General features: G+C 37.5%; 1 protein-coding gene and 1 non-coding gene across 2 annotated transcripts; both read left to right on the forward strand.

The window, feature by feature from the left end:
• The first annotated feature begins 441 nt into the window (after positions 1-441).
• LOC122651444 lies at positions 442-16,641 on the forward strand. The gene is made up of 15 exons (XM_043844829.1): positions 442-835; positions 967-1,079; positions 2,908-2,957; positions 3,112-3,345; positions 3,576-3,728; positions 4,703-4,798; positions 4,907-4,931; positions 8,178-8,287; positions 9,855-9,886; positions 14,213-14,313; positions 14,393-14,465; positions 14,671-14,702; positions 15,659-15,749; positions 15,901-16,012; positions 16,106-16,641. The coding sequence occupies exons 1-15, from the start codon at positions 549-551 to the stop codon at positions 16,412-16,414; spliced, it is 1,818 nt and encodes a 605-aa protein (XP_043700764.1). The 5' UTR covers positions 442-548; the 3' UTR covers positions 16,415-16,641.
• TRNAG-GCC lies at positions 7,526-7,596 on the forward strand. The gene has a single exon. It is a non-coding gene; the product is annotated as a tRNA-Gly (tRNA).
• Positions 16,642-17,211: the final 570 nt, after the last annotated feature.

Genomic DNA, 17,211 nt, shown 5'->3' on the forward strand with positions numbered 1-17,211 from the left:
ATGCCCATCCAACTATAGTCAATGCAGATCATGCATGAAAACTAGTGCCTTTTTATTTTCATTATCAGATTTTCTTTTTGGGGAAAAATAATGTGACCTAGTTGTGTGTAGCCTGCACCCAGACACTACCCTACCCTCCACAAAATAAAAAATCCCTTAGCCAATGCCCTTGTACACACTCCCATTGCTCTCGAGCTGGTGTAAAGGCCACGCGACCGTACAGCGTTCTTCCTCTTTTTTTTTTGTTCTTAGCTGGATGGATTGGATGATATGCCCGTTTGTTTAATGTTTCGAATCTACGCGTTCGGGTGCCATTGCCTCAGTGAAGATTCAAAAATCGACTCCCCGGGCCCCTCGGAAAACAAGTGATGAGGCATAATGGACTGTCGCCTTCTATCTTTTCTTCTTTGGCGGAGCCTTCAACCTGCAATTGTATAACCTCATCACATAAAATTCATAGAATCATAAAGATAGGGTCTCGATCTGTATCTCTCTTCCCTCACTCTCTACTTTGTGGGTGCCAACGTGAGTGAGTTTGAGAAACCCCAATGGCGGCTCTATACGGATCGACTACCCATTACAAGACCAGTAACCTTTCCCTCTTTTTTCCCGCCAAAACCATTAATGCGGAAAGGAGAAGAGGACGAGGAGGAGGAAGAAGAAGAAGAAAAGATGGTGTGGTGATGCAAAAGCAAGTAGTGTCGTTCGAGGAAGGAGAGTTGGAGAGGCCGAGGTGGGCAGGGGAGACGCCTCTGTCACGGTTGGTCGGAGCGGTCATTTCCTTCAAGCCACTCTACTCCATACTCAAGCTTGGTGCCCGACAGGTTCTCATCAGGTAATTACTAAATTCTTTATCAACTAGGCTAAGTATAAGGGTTTAAATTTTAGCAAAAATTTAACTTTCATGTGGACGTTAAAATTGAAGTTAATGTTGCTGCGTTGTTTGGAATTGGGTGGAAAGAACAGAACAGCTGAGAAATCAAACATTCCGTGGCGAGAAATGACGAGAGAGATTATGGAGTCGCAAGTTTACGAGGAGATGGATCGCATCCAAGACCCCTCCATCGTTTATCCTGACTGTAATTTCTATTTTCTCCTCATTTTCTAGACTATTTCTAGTTTTGCCTTATTTTATTAAAAATTTTCCCCACCACGGCCAGAATAGATGAGCAAGGTAGCTATGTTTACTCAAAATTTTAGCCCCTAATTCAACTTATAGCTCACTGTGTATTGCATTTTTTTCTAATGTGTTTTCTCAATGGTCCAAAATCATTGGAAGAGAATGGAGGTGAAATCTCCAATGTTGAAAAGCAGAGAACCAGGATAGACCCAATCTTGCCTCTGTTGGGGTGTGGACTGTGGAGTGGGAGGTTACATCTTACATGTTGCCCTAAGACAAACTAATAGGGGGGTGGGGGGGGGGTTTGGATTAGTGTTCCCATAAGTTCATAAATTTTTATTACAACGAGTTCAGCTCATTCTTCCCCTATGAAAGATTTTCTTTTGTTTTAATTTCATACAACAACTTAGATTCTTATTTATTTTACATACAGTCATCCACACTCTAATCTTATGTCATGTAAACTATCAAAATTTTTTGTTCTGCCTTCAAACTCCTACCTCCGTTTTATTTCAACTCTACTATCATGTATGCCTACTTGCACATGATGGTGAACCCCGGGGGGGGGGGGGGATTAGTATTTTAGAAGGTTTTCAGAGCGAAAATAGTGGTAGAAAGAGATAGGAGATTGCGGGTAAAATAGACAATTTTTGTCGTCGACTTAGCATAGATTAGAGTAGATGAATGAGATGTACATGAAAGAAATTACCGACTTAAGGTGGCATATGAGAGTTTAACAAAAATTGTGGGTTCTAGACTTAGTCCACTGTTGACCTACGCCCCATAGTCAGTTCTCATATATAGCATATTTTGGCAATAATGCTCCAAAGTGCGTAGTTTTTGTAAGTATTCAAATTGCTGTCTATTTTCATGTCTGAGAGCCATTTTAAAAAAAAAGTAACTTTCCCACGTCGTTATCTGATGTATAGGAAATCTACTTAGTACAGTTCCACAAGATAGACCGATCCAGTTTCACACAATCTAGTTGGTCATTATCTTGCTCATGCAATTGCATGTGTGGGCATTTGTTAGGTGGTGAGAGAGTAAATATCTAGAATCTAGAACAAATTAAAAGCATTTCAATCATATATGATATCCATTGAAGCAAATTAATAATTTTAGATAATTATTATATAGTAATTTTTATCAGTTCTTTCTTTGAGTCTTTGTTGAATTGGTGAGTTGACTCATTTACAGAGGAATTAATCGATGTAATATTAAACAAAGGATATCCTGCTTAGGCTAGCATGGACTCAGTAAGTTGAGTAAAGATTCACTCTTAGAAAGGAATCCAGTCCAGTTATAAGAACATTGCGCTCCAACTGTTCAACATTGAGCTTGCAACTTCTGAGACTAAAATCTCTATTATCAGAAGTACCTATAAAAAGGATGAACTGGAAATCTTGATTCATTATCAGATTATTGAATTATCACTCTTATTACTTCCCGCCAACCGCCCACCACCACCACCAGCACCATCCCCCCCCCCCCCCCAAAAAAAAATAAAATAAAGAAAGAAAGAAAAGAAAGATAGAAGAAGAAGAAATGATCTTAGTATCTGAGAACAGACCCATTGTTATTGCTACCGTTATAACCATTACTCCTGTTATAGCCATTATATTCAGAATTGATCTTAAGACGTATCATCAATTTTGAGTAGAATAGAATGAGAATTCCGTGATCTCTCACTTTTCAACTGTTTGCTGATGCCTTGCATTTTTTGTATTCTTTTATTTTACAAAATGTGAAAAGCATAAAGGAATGATGGGGTGAATGCTCCTGCACAGATTATCTAAAACCATTCCATGCATATGATGAGGGAAACTTTTCATGGCTGGTAAACCTTCATTCTTTTATCCAACTACATGCTTATGGTAAATTTTACCTTTGAAATACAATGTGTTGCCAAATGATTGGCTTGATTCTGATTGTGACACAAGTTTCCAGTTGCCAAATATAATAATGAAACATAATTGAACTGTAACTGGCAGGCTGCAGCAGAAGCAGAAGCTGCAACTATGTCAATGGTGAAACGAGCGATACCTTATGCTTCTTCCTTGGATGAAGCAAATCAAATATTGCGTGGAAATTGGCTTCAAGAAATTGAACAGCATCATTTAAAATACTCTGGAGGTTCCATGATCAAAGATATTTTAGATATTGGATGCTCTGTTGGTGTGAGCACAAGATTTCTTGCTGACAAGTTTCCTGAAGCTAAAGCCACTGTGAGTCTGTATCTACTTGTCAAGTTCTACAGAAAGAAGACAAATAAATTAGTTCACTTGAGCATATGAAATATGAACTAATTACTGGTGGGCATCATTTTGTTTTCTTGTCGTTCTGTTATCTGTAAACGAAACATCAAGCACCATACTGGATTTTTGTTACACTTAAATCAGGGAGTTGAAGAAAAGAATTTTTTTTTATTATTTATTTCTTCATGCTTTTGTTACAGGGGCTAGATCTATCACCTTACTTTCTCTCTGTAGCTCAATACAAGGAAAGGGAAAGAGCCCTGCGAAAGAACCCAATCAAATGGTTCCATGCAAATGGTGAAAACACCGGCTTGCCATCCAAATCGTTTGATCTTGTTTCACTTGCTTTTGTGGTATGTTTCATCCTTTTAACAGATCTGTACAAAGGCATCATGTTGTTCAGTTTAGGAATACTATTTCTCAAGTAAAATTGATGTTCAGAAGAAGAATAAAGTTCTCTATGGTAGGCATGGTATGAAAGTTTAGAGCTTTATTGAGCATCTTACATCTATAAATGTTAAATGCTTGGTTTTGTTATCTCATGCTCTTCCCAACACAAATATTAGAGGTACTCGCTTTAGACAGTCATCTGATTAAATTGGTCAGATGACTTGCTTTTCAAGGATGAGAGACTCTCTTTGGTTAGGCTCAAGTAAATACTCCCCAGATATGACAAATTAACGTTGCTAATGTAAAATTTCTTTGTTGATATTTAGATGTTCTCATGTGACGTGTCCATTATGTAGAGTTATGTCAATATCTCTGTATGCTAAAGACTTCCAAGTGGTGACAATGCTGATGAATAATCAAATAAAGGGAATTCATTGAGCTTCAGTAAAGAGGGGGGGGGGGGTCTGTTAAATATTTAAATTTATTTCAAGACAATAAATTTTAATTGCTTCAGGAGCATTTGTAATTTAGGAGGAGTCCTAGTCGTGGATTTTATGTCTTACATAGATATCAAGTTCGTGTCTCATAGTAAGGAAATATTTAGAAAGTACTCTTCATTGATGGTATATATCTAGAAAATGGTATTAGTATTGAATAAAGGTTTCAGTACCACTGAAGGGAGAGAAAGGAGGGAGTGGAGTTGTGTAGCAGCTATTCTTACCTATGATCCATAGATTTCCAAAAGTTTCACATTGACTGCAAGTATAGAGTATCTTTTGGGGTTTGGACTTTGGGAGTTCTATAGCTCTGTGACACATGTGGTAAAATTTCCTAAGGGTGTAAATAGCTGTAATTCTGCAACCCAACTAAATTCAGCGAAGTCTTATCCTAAGAAAATTTAACTGAGCTTCTGAATTGGTTAAACAAAATTTTGCAGATCCATGAATGTCCTAGGAGAGCAATAATTGGCTTAGTAGAGGAAGCATTCCGTCTTCTTCGGCCTGGAGGGATCATTGTTTTGACAGATAACTCGGTACAGTGACCATCTCTACCATATCTTCTTTTACATATCATTATGCTATGTCTTGTTGCCAGCATATCCCATCAAAATTTAACCATTTCCCTTTTCTCTCTTTTGTAGCCAAAATCAAAGATCCTGCAGGTCAGTCTCTTTTACCTTTTCACTTTTATCTGGTTATCTTTCCACATGACTACAAGGCACTAGAAATCTAAAAAGCCTCCATGGATTGTATTGGAAACAGATGACCATTAGAATATCTAGACTCTTACAAATTGCATTTTATGGATGCGTTTAATGCAGGAACTGTCCCCAGCGTTATTTACTTTAATGAAGAGCACTGAACCATTTCTAGATGAATATTACACGACTGATCTGGAAGAGACAATGAGAGGAACTGGATTTGTGAACATACGTACCGTTCTCACTGACCCAAGACACCAGACTGTTTTGGGTATTGTACCTCACTAATGGATCACCCACGGTTTCAACCGATGAAATTCCATCAGATTCTTGGGATACATGATCATCTGGTATCAGTAAATGAATTATCGTTGAGCTCTTTCGCATGTCTTAATTTTGTAACCAGTGCCTTATCCTACTTGATAACACAACAGGCGCCACTTATATTTCTTAAATTCCAATATGTCAGACATACTGGTGGTTGAGAAGTTCATTTGATTCCCCTTGTTTTCTTTTTCTTCTGATGGGGGGCATGCTGATTGAACTCAATTATACAAACTGAGAGTGGAATGCCAAGGGGAGTTCTTGAGCACTCCAATGAACCCAGTTCTGTGAAACTTGCAATGACCTCTCGATGTTATCCTATCTTATTATATTCCAATAATAGAAGATTTCATGGAAGCTGTAGTAAGAATGGCCTTGCTCGGTGGATTTGCTTTGCTTAGCATGGCTTGAATATATTACCCAATATGATAATCACAAGTCAGTCCTCCATCCCTTAACTGAAGAAGAAGAAGAAGATGATGAATGGCCACAAGATAAATAAATATTAGCTAGCTAGCCTAGATAACTCTATTGGCTTTGCCACCTTTAGAAGTAAAAATTTCAATGGTTCATAATATCATTATACAAGAAGAAAGAAAACTACTTTTGGGGTACCTTTGAGTATAACTAATAAAACTTGAAAAAACACAAAACGGAAAATTTCACGGACACCCCCTAAAAGTATCCAATATCTCAGAAACTTACCATACTTGGTCAAAATGTCACAGACACCCTAAATGTTAAGCACAGTTAGAACCCAAAGGTGAAATATCCATTTTAACCCTTAGTTATTTAAATAAAAGGACAAAATTGTCATTTCATTTTCTTCCCTAAATATCCATTGTACCCCTTAGTTATTTAAATAAAAAGATAAAATTGTCATTTCATCTTCTTCCCTCTATGGCTTTGGCTCCGGCGACCATCACCTGCTCCGGCTACGGCGACCATTACCAGCGGCAAGGCAAGGAGAAAGCGAACTGAAGAAGGGCGACAAAACGAGAAGATGATCGGACTTCCATTTCCACCCATGGCTGAAAGCGAGCTGAAGAAGGGCGACAAAATGAGGCAAATACATCTTCCATTTTCGAAACCCCATCACCGACTCTCTCTCAAAACCCATCTATGCTAAAACCGCCATCATCTCCACTAACCCCTATTTCTCCTTTCATCCCTATTCTTTTCTCTTTATTTTTTTATCATTTTCATTCTAAAAACCCTCATCCCACCATCACCGATTCTCCTCTCCATTTCTTTTCACTTCTAATCTTACCCTCATCCTTGTCTAAACAAAACTCCAATCTGAATTCCAGCTATGACCACACCCATCCTCAACTAATTTATCATTTCTGATCCCATCATGGCTTTTGATTTCCTTTTCCATTTTCCCTCTCAATAACCATCGGATCCCTATTTCTTTTCTTTTATTCCCATTTTTCCAAACCCAACACAGAATCAGAATCCATTGGCTGCCATCATTTTTTTCAAGCTCTCTGGAATCCATTGTTGGCTGTGGTGCAAAGAAATGTGGAGCAAAAAAAATAGAAGAAGATTAGGAAGAAGAAGAGGAAACTCGGGCGGAGAAGAAGAAGATGGGGAGGAAATTGTGCGGACATAGAAGGAGGGCTGGAGGGGGTGGCGGTGGTGGCGGCAGCGGAAGAAATAGCAGAAGGAGAAGGAGAAGAAGAAGGGGAGAAAAAAGAAATAAAAAAAATGAATAGAATAAAAACAAGGGCAAAATTATCTTTTTCTAAAAACTAACTTCTAACATCATTAATTTATCATTAAGGGTATTATAGGGATTTCACTGTGGTAAGGGTAATTTCGCCATTTAAAAAAAGTTAACAGACACTTAACTACAGAGACTAATGGAGTGGACTAAATTGAAATAAATTCATAAAAATAGGGGGTGTCTGTGACATTTTGACCAAGTATGATAAATTTCTGAGATATTAGATACTTCCATAGGGTGTCCGTGAAATTTTCCCAAAACAAAAACATCCATAGTAGTTCGGATCCTCTCTTCCTGCCCTGATAGCCAGATCTTGCGCAAGAGAGATCAAACACCTATCCTACTTTAAAATACATAAACAAAATCTTTGATAATATTCTAACAGAAATGTAAAAATATCACATGGCCATTTACCCATTACAAATGTAAGTCAAATCTTTTCCTGAGGACAAGAAAATGTCATAACACGAGTTTTATAGAATTTACCTATGGAATTTTGTATGAAAGCACCAGTGGTCTAGTGGTAGAATAGTACCCTGCCACGGTACAGACCCGCGTTCGATTCCCGGCTGGTGCAGATCATATTTTTTACAGGCTATGAAATTTTTTATTAAAATTCGCCCCCAGAGGCCCAGAAGCGAATATTCTGAAGTAGTAAACTGTTTGATAAGGCGGCTTTTACTTATCTCTTACTTGCGAAGTAAGCGACGAGCGATATATATTGTTTTCCTACAATTCTCTCTCCACCAATTTTTCCATGTTGACTTATCTAGACCGTCCCTTTCATCGACCCTATCGATATTGCTTGATCAAAGGATGATCATTAGAGACTTTAAGCAAAGTTGACCGTTGATTATCGCTTATTAACATTCATAAAATATATACGACACACACTTAATCTGTCCTGCACTGAAAGACACTTCGCTTGTTCATCGTCGTCTCGCTGCAGACGCGGAAGACGGTGTTATCACCTCTGCTTCGCCGAACCAATCTTCAGTTGCCTAACAATCCAGTAGCATTTTCGTTAATTCCATACGTGTCTCGTTTGTCACTCCCACTGAAGACGAGTTACGGAACTAGAATTCCTTTTCCTTATATTGATCTCGATATCGTTGACAGAATCTACTTCTCTGGATTCGATCATGGAGAAAGAAAAAGAAGAGAAGAAACCGAGTGAGTTGGAAGATCATGGAGGGAAAGGGGAGGATGAGAAAACTGAAGCAATAGAACTCGTCCTCTTTCAAGTTTCTGAATGTTACGTTTATTTGGTGAGCTTTTTGCCTTGTCTTGCCTTTCCTTGATTAGGTTCTCGGATTCTCTTTTGTATTTTCTGTGTATTTGATAGTTCTTTAACTTGGGGGTTTTTTGTAAATCAATAATGTACGAATTCTATGTTGATATCTGCTTTCGAAGTTTGTTGAGTGATCGAAAAAATAGCAAATTTCTACTACAAATAGGATAAATGCGACCACGGAGGGGGTGGGTGGGAGCTAACTTTTGTGATAAGTAAGGGCTTTTGCGGCTTCTCCGGTTGTGATCGGGTTTTATTCATTGGTTCCTTCGCCAGTTCGCCTATGGTCACGGTGGATAGAGGAAGCAGTCATATACACAATTCGTATCATTTGATGCTTCGAGAGATGAAACATCTTACTGTGTCTTGGGCACATCCTTTTATGGACAACTAGATCATTTGTAGTAGGAAATCTGTGAATTTGTTTTTCTTGGATAGGCTAAGCTTTTCATGTTAGTTGGGCGGGTAATTGAATATCACATTCAACAAGCTGGATCTGTGGGTCTTCAATACTTAGCAAGCTGGCACCTTTATTGTAGTTTTGGAATCACAGTTTCACTGTTATTTCTTTCACTCAGACAGGACGGCAGTCTATCTCTATGTCCTATGCCTGTGCACTGCATTTTCTTTGTTGTGATAACTTCTGAATTAGAATTAGGTAAAGTATCCTTAAATTATTTTCACTGCTTGATAACCAGTTTTTAACAAAATGTGAATCTGCTTCTTTCAACAAAAAGTTAATTAATCCATAATATACTCTTTTGATCCTTGACCTCTTTTAATATATGGTGATTAGAGATGATTCTTGCTTAAACATCACTCTGATCTTGGCAATGTTGAAAATGGCATCATGTACATTCAACTTACTTTATATAATATGTATTATGAGATATTTCTTAAATTTTTTTAGTTCAGATAAGCATGTGATCCCCTACCAAATAAATGTGTAATAACACAAAGGCTCTTAGGATAGGCTGATTAAAAGGCACCTAAATATCACATATAAACAAGAGATATGTGATGAACTAATTTTTCTTCTAATGAAAGTCCTGTGTTTGTATATGCCGTGTTGTCAATACAATCAAATTTCAGAAAATAAGTCCCCTCCCCTGGACGACAAAGAGATTTTATTACTTCAGAAAATTAAAAGTTCGTGATGCAAAGTGCTTGCAGAGAACTGGCAGAACCTAAGGCTCCCCCCCCCCCCTTTTGACTTAAATATATCTTAAGTACTGTGTATGCTACATCGAAGTTCAAGATGATGTTTCTTTGTGGTTCTCTGAAGACTCGAAGAGGAAAATAACAGTTGATGCATATGGAATATATTGCCAAAAATTGTATCCAGTGTTACTAATATGTTTATTTAACTAAACCTTGGTATTGGTTTTGCTTACCTCAAGTGTGGCAGCTAAATCTTTTGGTACTGTTTGATGCGTGTACAAACTTGTTCTGTTTTATGATCTTTTCTCTATCGGAATATAGAGGGTATTGGATTTTATCATGGCCTCAAGCTAATACTTTTGTTAATTTGTCTAATGCTACAGATTCCACCACGGAAAAGTGCAGCTTCCTACAGGTTTGTATCTCGACATATCTTTGTGTCATTCTCTTTTTCCATCTTTATGTTGGTGGGTATCTGTAGAAACCTATTTTATGATGGTCATTATATCAGTTGTGACTATTGATAAATTGTGGTATGGTCCTTTTATTTTTTTCCTGTAATATTCATATTTTAAATACAGCCACCTCCTCTAAATCATGCAGGTCCTTAAATGATTCATACTCATCCCTAGTAAATCAATTTTTTTAATGAACATAAATGCCCCTCCCCATTTTCCTTACTATACTTATGTGTGGCTGTCCTAAACTCATTGGGAACATCTCTACTGCAGCCATAGGGATTTTATGTCAATCCTAGCAGATGGGGTAAAATACTAAACCACAAATGGCTAACATCGCATGGCTTTGAACAACTGTGATCAAGTGGCAGCATCTATTATAGTACTCTAAAAATACATAAAAAGTTTGTGCACCATATCAGTATAGACCTCCTTTTTAGGTTGGATATGTATACAATTTTTATCATACTACTTTTAATTCCGTCTTGGTGCAATGGTAAGGTTGCTCCATTGTGACCAAGTGGTCACGGGTTCGAGTCTGGAAACAGCCTCTCTGTGAAAGCAGGGGTAAGGCTGCGTACATTATGACCCTCCCCAGACCTCGCAGTGGCGGGAGCCTCATGCACTGGGTACACCCTTTTTTACTTTTAATTCTGCCTACGCAATGAGAGGGGGATAATGTACTATACTAACTTCATATACAGTATTGCTGATCAATGCTGAGAATTAGTAACAATATCTTGAAATATTTCCAAAAGAAGAGAAAGACAGGAGGCTTTAAACATTTCACTTGTTAAAGAAATGGTAGATGAGTTTAATGATCTTGGGAGAATATGACTGAATTCATTAAAATGTTGTTCTTGAACTCCCTAGGGGACAGACACAGATACGGCCCCTCAGGTATCAGTCCTAGGACGGCAATTTTTGAGTCACGAAAGTGTTTCTTGTTAGGTAGGTTAACCCACTATTTAATAATGAGCTTAAAATTTCTACTCAACTCGAGTAAGTTTTATCCCAACTAAATGGATTTGGCTACACAGATCATGTTTGCCTTCCTAACTCTACTCAGATCACCAAAAGATGTTTTCTATCTCATCCAAATTAGTAATGCAAGGCAAGGTAAAAAAAATTGGATTTTGGTCAAATTCGGACCCTCTAGGAAACCAAAATATTTTGGAATTTTGGTACCAAAATTTTGTCCATTTCGGTTGAGCGCCTATTTAAGCATGTTTGCATATGTTTTAATCATTTGATTGGAGAAAAAATTAACACTCAAAGTGGTAATTTGGCTTCAGACTCTATGACATATGATGGCCTTGTCATTCTCTACCTGGAAAATGTCTCGAAATCCATCACAGCACCCCTATAGGTGGGAAATTTAAACTTGAGGAAATCTGGCCAAATGATGCTTCAAATCCACCCAAATGCTGAGGTCGATGCTCCACTATTGACCATCAAGCCTTGCTTCAGCAGTACAATGAAGAATTGTTCCAAAAATTTGAGGTTTTATAGCAGTTCTGGAGCTCTCTGGTGAAGGAGGTGAAGCCTCAAAATTTTGGCAAAATAAGTCAAAATTTCGTTGAATTCTTGCTTTTATATATGGGTCCATGTTTGAATTTCGCTGAAATGATCAAAATTTGTCGAAATCTGGACTTCCCTGTGTTCCACATAGGATTTTATTTTGTTTCATGTCAAAACCGAGATAAACTGTTGGAATTTTGGTATTGATGCAAGGTACAACTTTCTTATGACTTACATCACAAATATAATAAGGAATGATCGTTGGGTCAACATGATGCCTTGATTGACAGTAGCGTTATGGCAACATTATCAGGGGGAAGAAGTGTTCGTTACCTATGTTGTTTCTTTTATTCCATTCTTAGTAGAAAGGAAACTTGGCACTTGGCAAAGAATTGCTACTGATGAAGTTAGGTACATGCATTGTGTAAGTAATGCATATCAATCAGAGGATCTGCTGGTGGTGGGTTTTCTTTTAAGATAGAAGGAAAGAGACTGCTAGCAATGGAGCCACAAGGATAGTGAAACAGAGTATACAGAAATAGCACCGGCAACCAAGATTCAGAGGAAGAAGAAGAGAGAGAAAGTGAGAAATACTGCTGAACTACGATTGACTCAGCTTAGAGAGTCTATCGTGGACTATTCCCTTTTATTTATAATGTTTCTAACTTACAATCATAGACTGAATAGGGAACTTATTCTAACTAGGAATAACTACTAATAACCAACTCCTACTAAGTACTGACAACCAAAGATATAAAGCAAAGGAATGTACCACGATAGGGACACTCCCCCTATCGTGGTACCATCATGGTACACACCAAAGATGTACCCCCACAGTACACTTTAACAGTTATGATCTATCTTTTTGACCTTTTTAAATTCTATCTCAAGGTGCTTCTCCTGTTTATTTTGGTGTGCTGCATCTGTCTACCTACAGTCTACAGAGAAAGGTACTATTCAATTAATTTTGACCAGCATTCTTTCCCAAAAATTTACACTGTATGCAGTGAAGGTGGAATTCAAGCCGGTTGTGGAATCATAACTCCTGAGTTATTGCTGAATTCAAACTGGAATTCATTACGTATTTCATTACTCTTCCGTTTCATGTTGATGCCCTATGACCTGTCTGCCACCTACCTTATTAACCTGTTAATTCACCATCATATAGCATTATAAGTTTTTATTGGAAGTGTTTGTAGGTATACTCTCTCCATCCATTTCCCTTCATTTCCAAACTCCCTTCCATCGTGCTCACCCCAACAATATATTGGATGATGTTGCTCATAAAAATTGTTTGTTGGCAAGAGACTACAATGGATTACGTTGTTGGGTGCTGTTCCTCATCTATCTTGGATTCTAGGACTTTAGGAAAAACATTAAATGCATATTGGACTCATATGTCGACAAATCACAGGAATGAATATTGCCACTGACTCCTCATGTGCAGTTGGCTGCTAAAATATTTGGAGAAATGGTCTGTGAAACTCATAGAGTTGCATTAGATATATTGAGTGACATAACCCAATTGGGATTTTGCAAAATTAGTGTAGATAGGGGCAAACAACAAATTAGAGCAACTAAAAATGTGGCATCTTTCTGCGGTGATATCATTGGTCCAGACACCAGAACAAACTCACTTGAAGGGGGATGGATCTAAATTCCATAGGTTTTAAGTATTTTTCCGATAGCTGTTGTTAGAGCTTCACCACATGTTAGCTTATGTTCCTCCTATCTGTTTCCCGGAGCTGAATTTTAGTGTTGGTCTATTTTTTATCCTTCACTGGATTACTTATATAACAAAGTGTGTGTATAGCTTTTATTGCTAGAGATTTTGGTCAGTTCTCTTACTCTGATGAGCATCTGCTCTTTTTGAGGAAATATTTCTATTATAGTTGTCAAGGAGTTGCTAGGCGCCACCTAGGTGTCCGTCCAGGCAGTCTAGGGTCCAAGGCAACAGCACGCCTTATTTGATGCAGGAGAGTTGACCACCTCGATTACCTGGGCATCGCTTGGACTCCTGGGCCGACCTTTTGGCCCTGGCGGACGCCATACTGTATTTTCATATTATATGAAATTGATTCTGGTTATAACCCAATTATTAATTTGTGTACGGGATTATGAAACACATGCGATACGTGGAATCATACTTCATTGTTACAAGGTTACATGCTCTATAATTCTGTTTCTTAATTATATGCTATTATGTTCTTAGTTTTTACTTTTTTTTTGACGATTATGCTTATATTATATCCTATACTCTGTTTATTATTTGTTGGTTTTTTCATATTAGGTCATTTCTAGCATAATTATATCATATTGGATTGAAATATTTACATTAAAGCGATCACATTGCATTATTTTAATAATTATATTTATGGCATAAATACTACATATAATGCATGCCCTAGGGTGCCCAGGCGGTGCTTAGTCGGGCACCTTGTGGCCTAGGTATCTCTCTACCGCCTTGGGTCGCCTAGCCGCCTTGACAACTATGCTTTGTATTTCCTCTGTAATAAACTGAACTTATGATTTATCAAAAATAACAGCAAAAATGTGCTATGGAGCATGCTCTGTTTGATTCTGTTCCGTTTGCTTCACCTAATTTCCCAGTCTGTCACTGTTTAATTAGCACTGTCTTTCTGCATATCTATGCCTTGATGTTTGTACACTCAGATAACTACATCCAGATGCAGTGTTGATTCATACGACAGGTGGACTTGGAACTTATAATAATATTTCTTACCAGTGAACTGTATTTTTAGGGCTGATGAATGGAATGTTAACAAATGGGTTTGGGAGGGGACATTGAAGGTTATTGGCAAGGGTGAGGAGTGCATTATCAGGCTTGAGGATAAGACAACAGGTGAAATTTTGATTTAGTTGGTAGCAGAAAATGGTTTTTCGTTAGATTGTTTCCGATTAGCATTTGTTTTCTGGAGCAGGGGAGCTGTATGCTTGTGCATTTCTGAGAAATGGAGAGCCACATCCTGTTGAACCTGTAATCGACAGCAGTAGGTTAGTCCCATTTGTCAATGAAATTAAACTTCATCTTTATCAATTTAATTTTTAGTAATTAACTTAATTCCTTAATTATAGTCTTCTTTTCTTTTCTTTTTTTGGCAATAGGAATTTAATTCATGAAATGAGCTTTGTAGTTATGGAGCTCCTTCCTTCAATTTCATTAATCAATTTTGTAATTGGGTAATCATTGTTCATTCAGATACTTCGTGCTACGAGTAGAAGAGAACATTGGTAAGATACACTTACTTTTACTTCTGTCCTAACTGTTTTTTTTCGGTGATAGCGATTTTTTAGTATTAATTCGTAGTTCTGAAAGAATTTAAAATGTTTGTGATCTACCCATCTCAAGAACTGTATATCCAACCTTAAATGCTATGGTTGGATCTGGCTTGTTCTTGTTGATACACAGTGCCAAGGTGAGCCTTGCTTCTCAGGCCAAGAAATCAAATATCTTTAATTCATGATGTGCAAATCAATCTTACTTGTGAGAAGGTTTTCGTTGGAACAAAACTTGATTTAAAATGTCGTTTTAAATTCTTATCTGAATTAAGCACTACCTATTCATATCATCTATGACTGATGCAGGGAAAGTAGTAGTGAGCTATAAGATTTTATTACTTATTTATTGATTTAGTAGTGGTGAGATGTTTATAAAAACATTTTAATAATGAATGCAGGGCATATCCTTATGATGTTGATGCTAAATCCAGTGTGTTCCATTTATTTTACTATAGCATTTCAATCACTTGATTTAAAATCCTTTGTCCATTCGCATCTGATTTTATCTTTTTCATGGATGTCATTTATCATGGGCTGATACCAATCCAAAATCTTTTCTTAGAAAGCTAGCTTAAAAAACTATCTGTAAAAGAAGGTTGAAAAGAACAATAGAAATCTAATGGAGGAGGATAAGGAAAAGAAGAAGGGAAAGGAATTTGATGTTGATGAACTTGGCATGTAACTAGTTTTAATCCCTTTGGTGTGGTAAGAACCTCCAGCCTTATTCTTCAAACGCATTCTTCAGTAGTGCAATATCAGACATGGGACTGAATATAAGTTGCATTGATCAAAACAGCAGCACGATCACTGTTACTGTTTTTCTGCTGCTTTGATTTGATTTTTCTCCTCATCTATACTGTTGCAAGTCTTTATGCACTTGTTTGGTCATTGACATGCATCTCATATAGGTGGTCGTCTTCGGCATGCTTTCATTGGTATTGGGTTCAGAGAAAGAACACAAGCCTACGATTTTCAAGCTGCCCTTCATGACCATATGAAGTATCCTCACATCCATTCTTTTATATGTCTCTCAATTCTTGTTAAGCACTTTCCATATGGTTAGACCTTGTGACATGCATCTTGGATTATAATTTTGAACTACCAAGCAGTGTAAACCTCTTGAAATTTGTATTCTTTAATTGTTTGTAAGATATCTGAACAAAAAGAAGACTGCTGAGGAAATGGAGCAGCACTACCAGCAAGCTTCTTCAGTTGATTACAGTCTAAAAGAAGGGGAAACTCTGGTACTCCAAATAAAGAATGTAAGATCACTTGCAACTCTTATGTAAACTGTCCAATTGAAGAGTTGTAAATTAAAGCAGAACTATTAACTGTATGGTGCATTGTGGTGTCAGCCAAAAGGAGGCCGCACTGTCAATTCCACATTCTTTGAGCAGGGTCTCAACAATCTCTCATTGGATGAGAAAGCAAACAGAAGAGAGTCCACGATTTGTCTCAAGCCACCACCCCCTCCTCTTGCACCACTTTCACCTGTTAATGTTGGTCAGAGTTATCCTGTGCCATCAAACTTCAGTCTTGAAGGAACCAAGAAGGATGAGGTCCTCCATTCTTCAGAAGATCATCAGTCAAAAGAACCATATTCTCTTGAGAGCCCACAAGATATCCCAGAAGATGACTTTGGGGATTTTCAGACAGCAGTCTGATTTTTTGTTTTTAAAGTTGCTCTTCTTCAAAAGCTTCAATTGGTTGCATGTTTCAAGCTAGCAGTTGACTGAGCTGGTTTTGGTTGATGGACCTATAATTTGTTTTGTGATCATATGCTTATTAGCCTGGTAAATATTATTTCTTTTGAAGCACTTTTAAGATCAAATTGTGTACATTTTGTACTATAGTGAAATTGTCATTTGAAGGCCTAGCAGCCTTTATGGGTTGTTTTCGGCATGTGAAGTTAATCCATGATTGGTTTGGTTTGGGCCAGATTTGAACTTTTCTGGTTCGAAATATAATTCAGTTCATTGGGTGACCCGGTTCAATGAAACAGCAGCAGTTCTGCCATTTGGGGGGGGGGAACCATTTGAAGGAGGTTTTAATGCTTGCGATTCTGAAATTCCTGAAAAATCATGATCCTTATCAATGTACAGCTTGTCTTACGGAATCCAGAATTCCAAGATTTCACAAGCTATTGTCTAGCAGTTTCGTTTTTTTTATTTAGTGTTATTAATGCATTAGTACACTCCATACTTAGCCTACGGTTAGAGGAGTTAGTTTTAATTTTGGGTTTGGATTTTCTACATTTATTTATGTTTCCTTTACCTGTCGTGGTCAAGTTTTATAGCTGGTTATAAAGGCAAGTAAAGGGGAACCATCACGATTTGAGTTAGTTTTTTTGAATTAAAAGAGTTTGCTACCTCTTCTGTCTTCTTTCTTCCCTTCCATGGTTTGTGGGTTGTCCTTTTCCTTTCTTCTCTCTCTCTGTTCTTCCTCCTAGCAGATTGAACCC

This window comes from Telopea speciosissima, chromosome 2, assembly GCF_018873765.1.
Source record: "Telopea speciosissima isolate NSW1024214 ecotype Mountain lineage chromosome 2, Tspe_v1, whole genome shotgun sequence".
Lineage (NCBI taxonomy): Eukaryota > Viridiplantae > Streptophyta > Magnoliopsida > Proteales > Proteaceae > Telopea > Telopea speciosissima.

Coding starts and splice junctions, on each gene's coding strand:
- LOC122651444 (XM_043844829.1), top strand. CDS start 549: ATGGCGGCTCTATACGGATCGACTACCCATTACAAGACCAGTAACCTT. Junction 836..966: donor GCCCGACAGGTTCTCATCAG/GTAATTACTAAA, acceptor TGGAAAGAACAG/AACAGCTGAGAAATCAAACA. Junction 8,288..9,854: donor CTGAATGTTACGTTTATTTG/GTGAGCTTTTTG, acceptor CTAATGCTACAG/ATTCCACCACGGAAAAGTGC.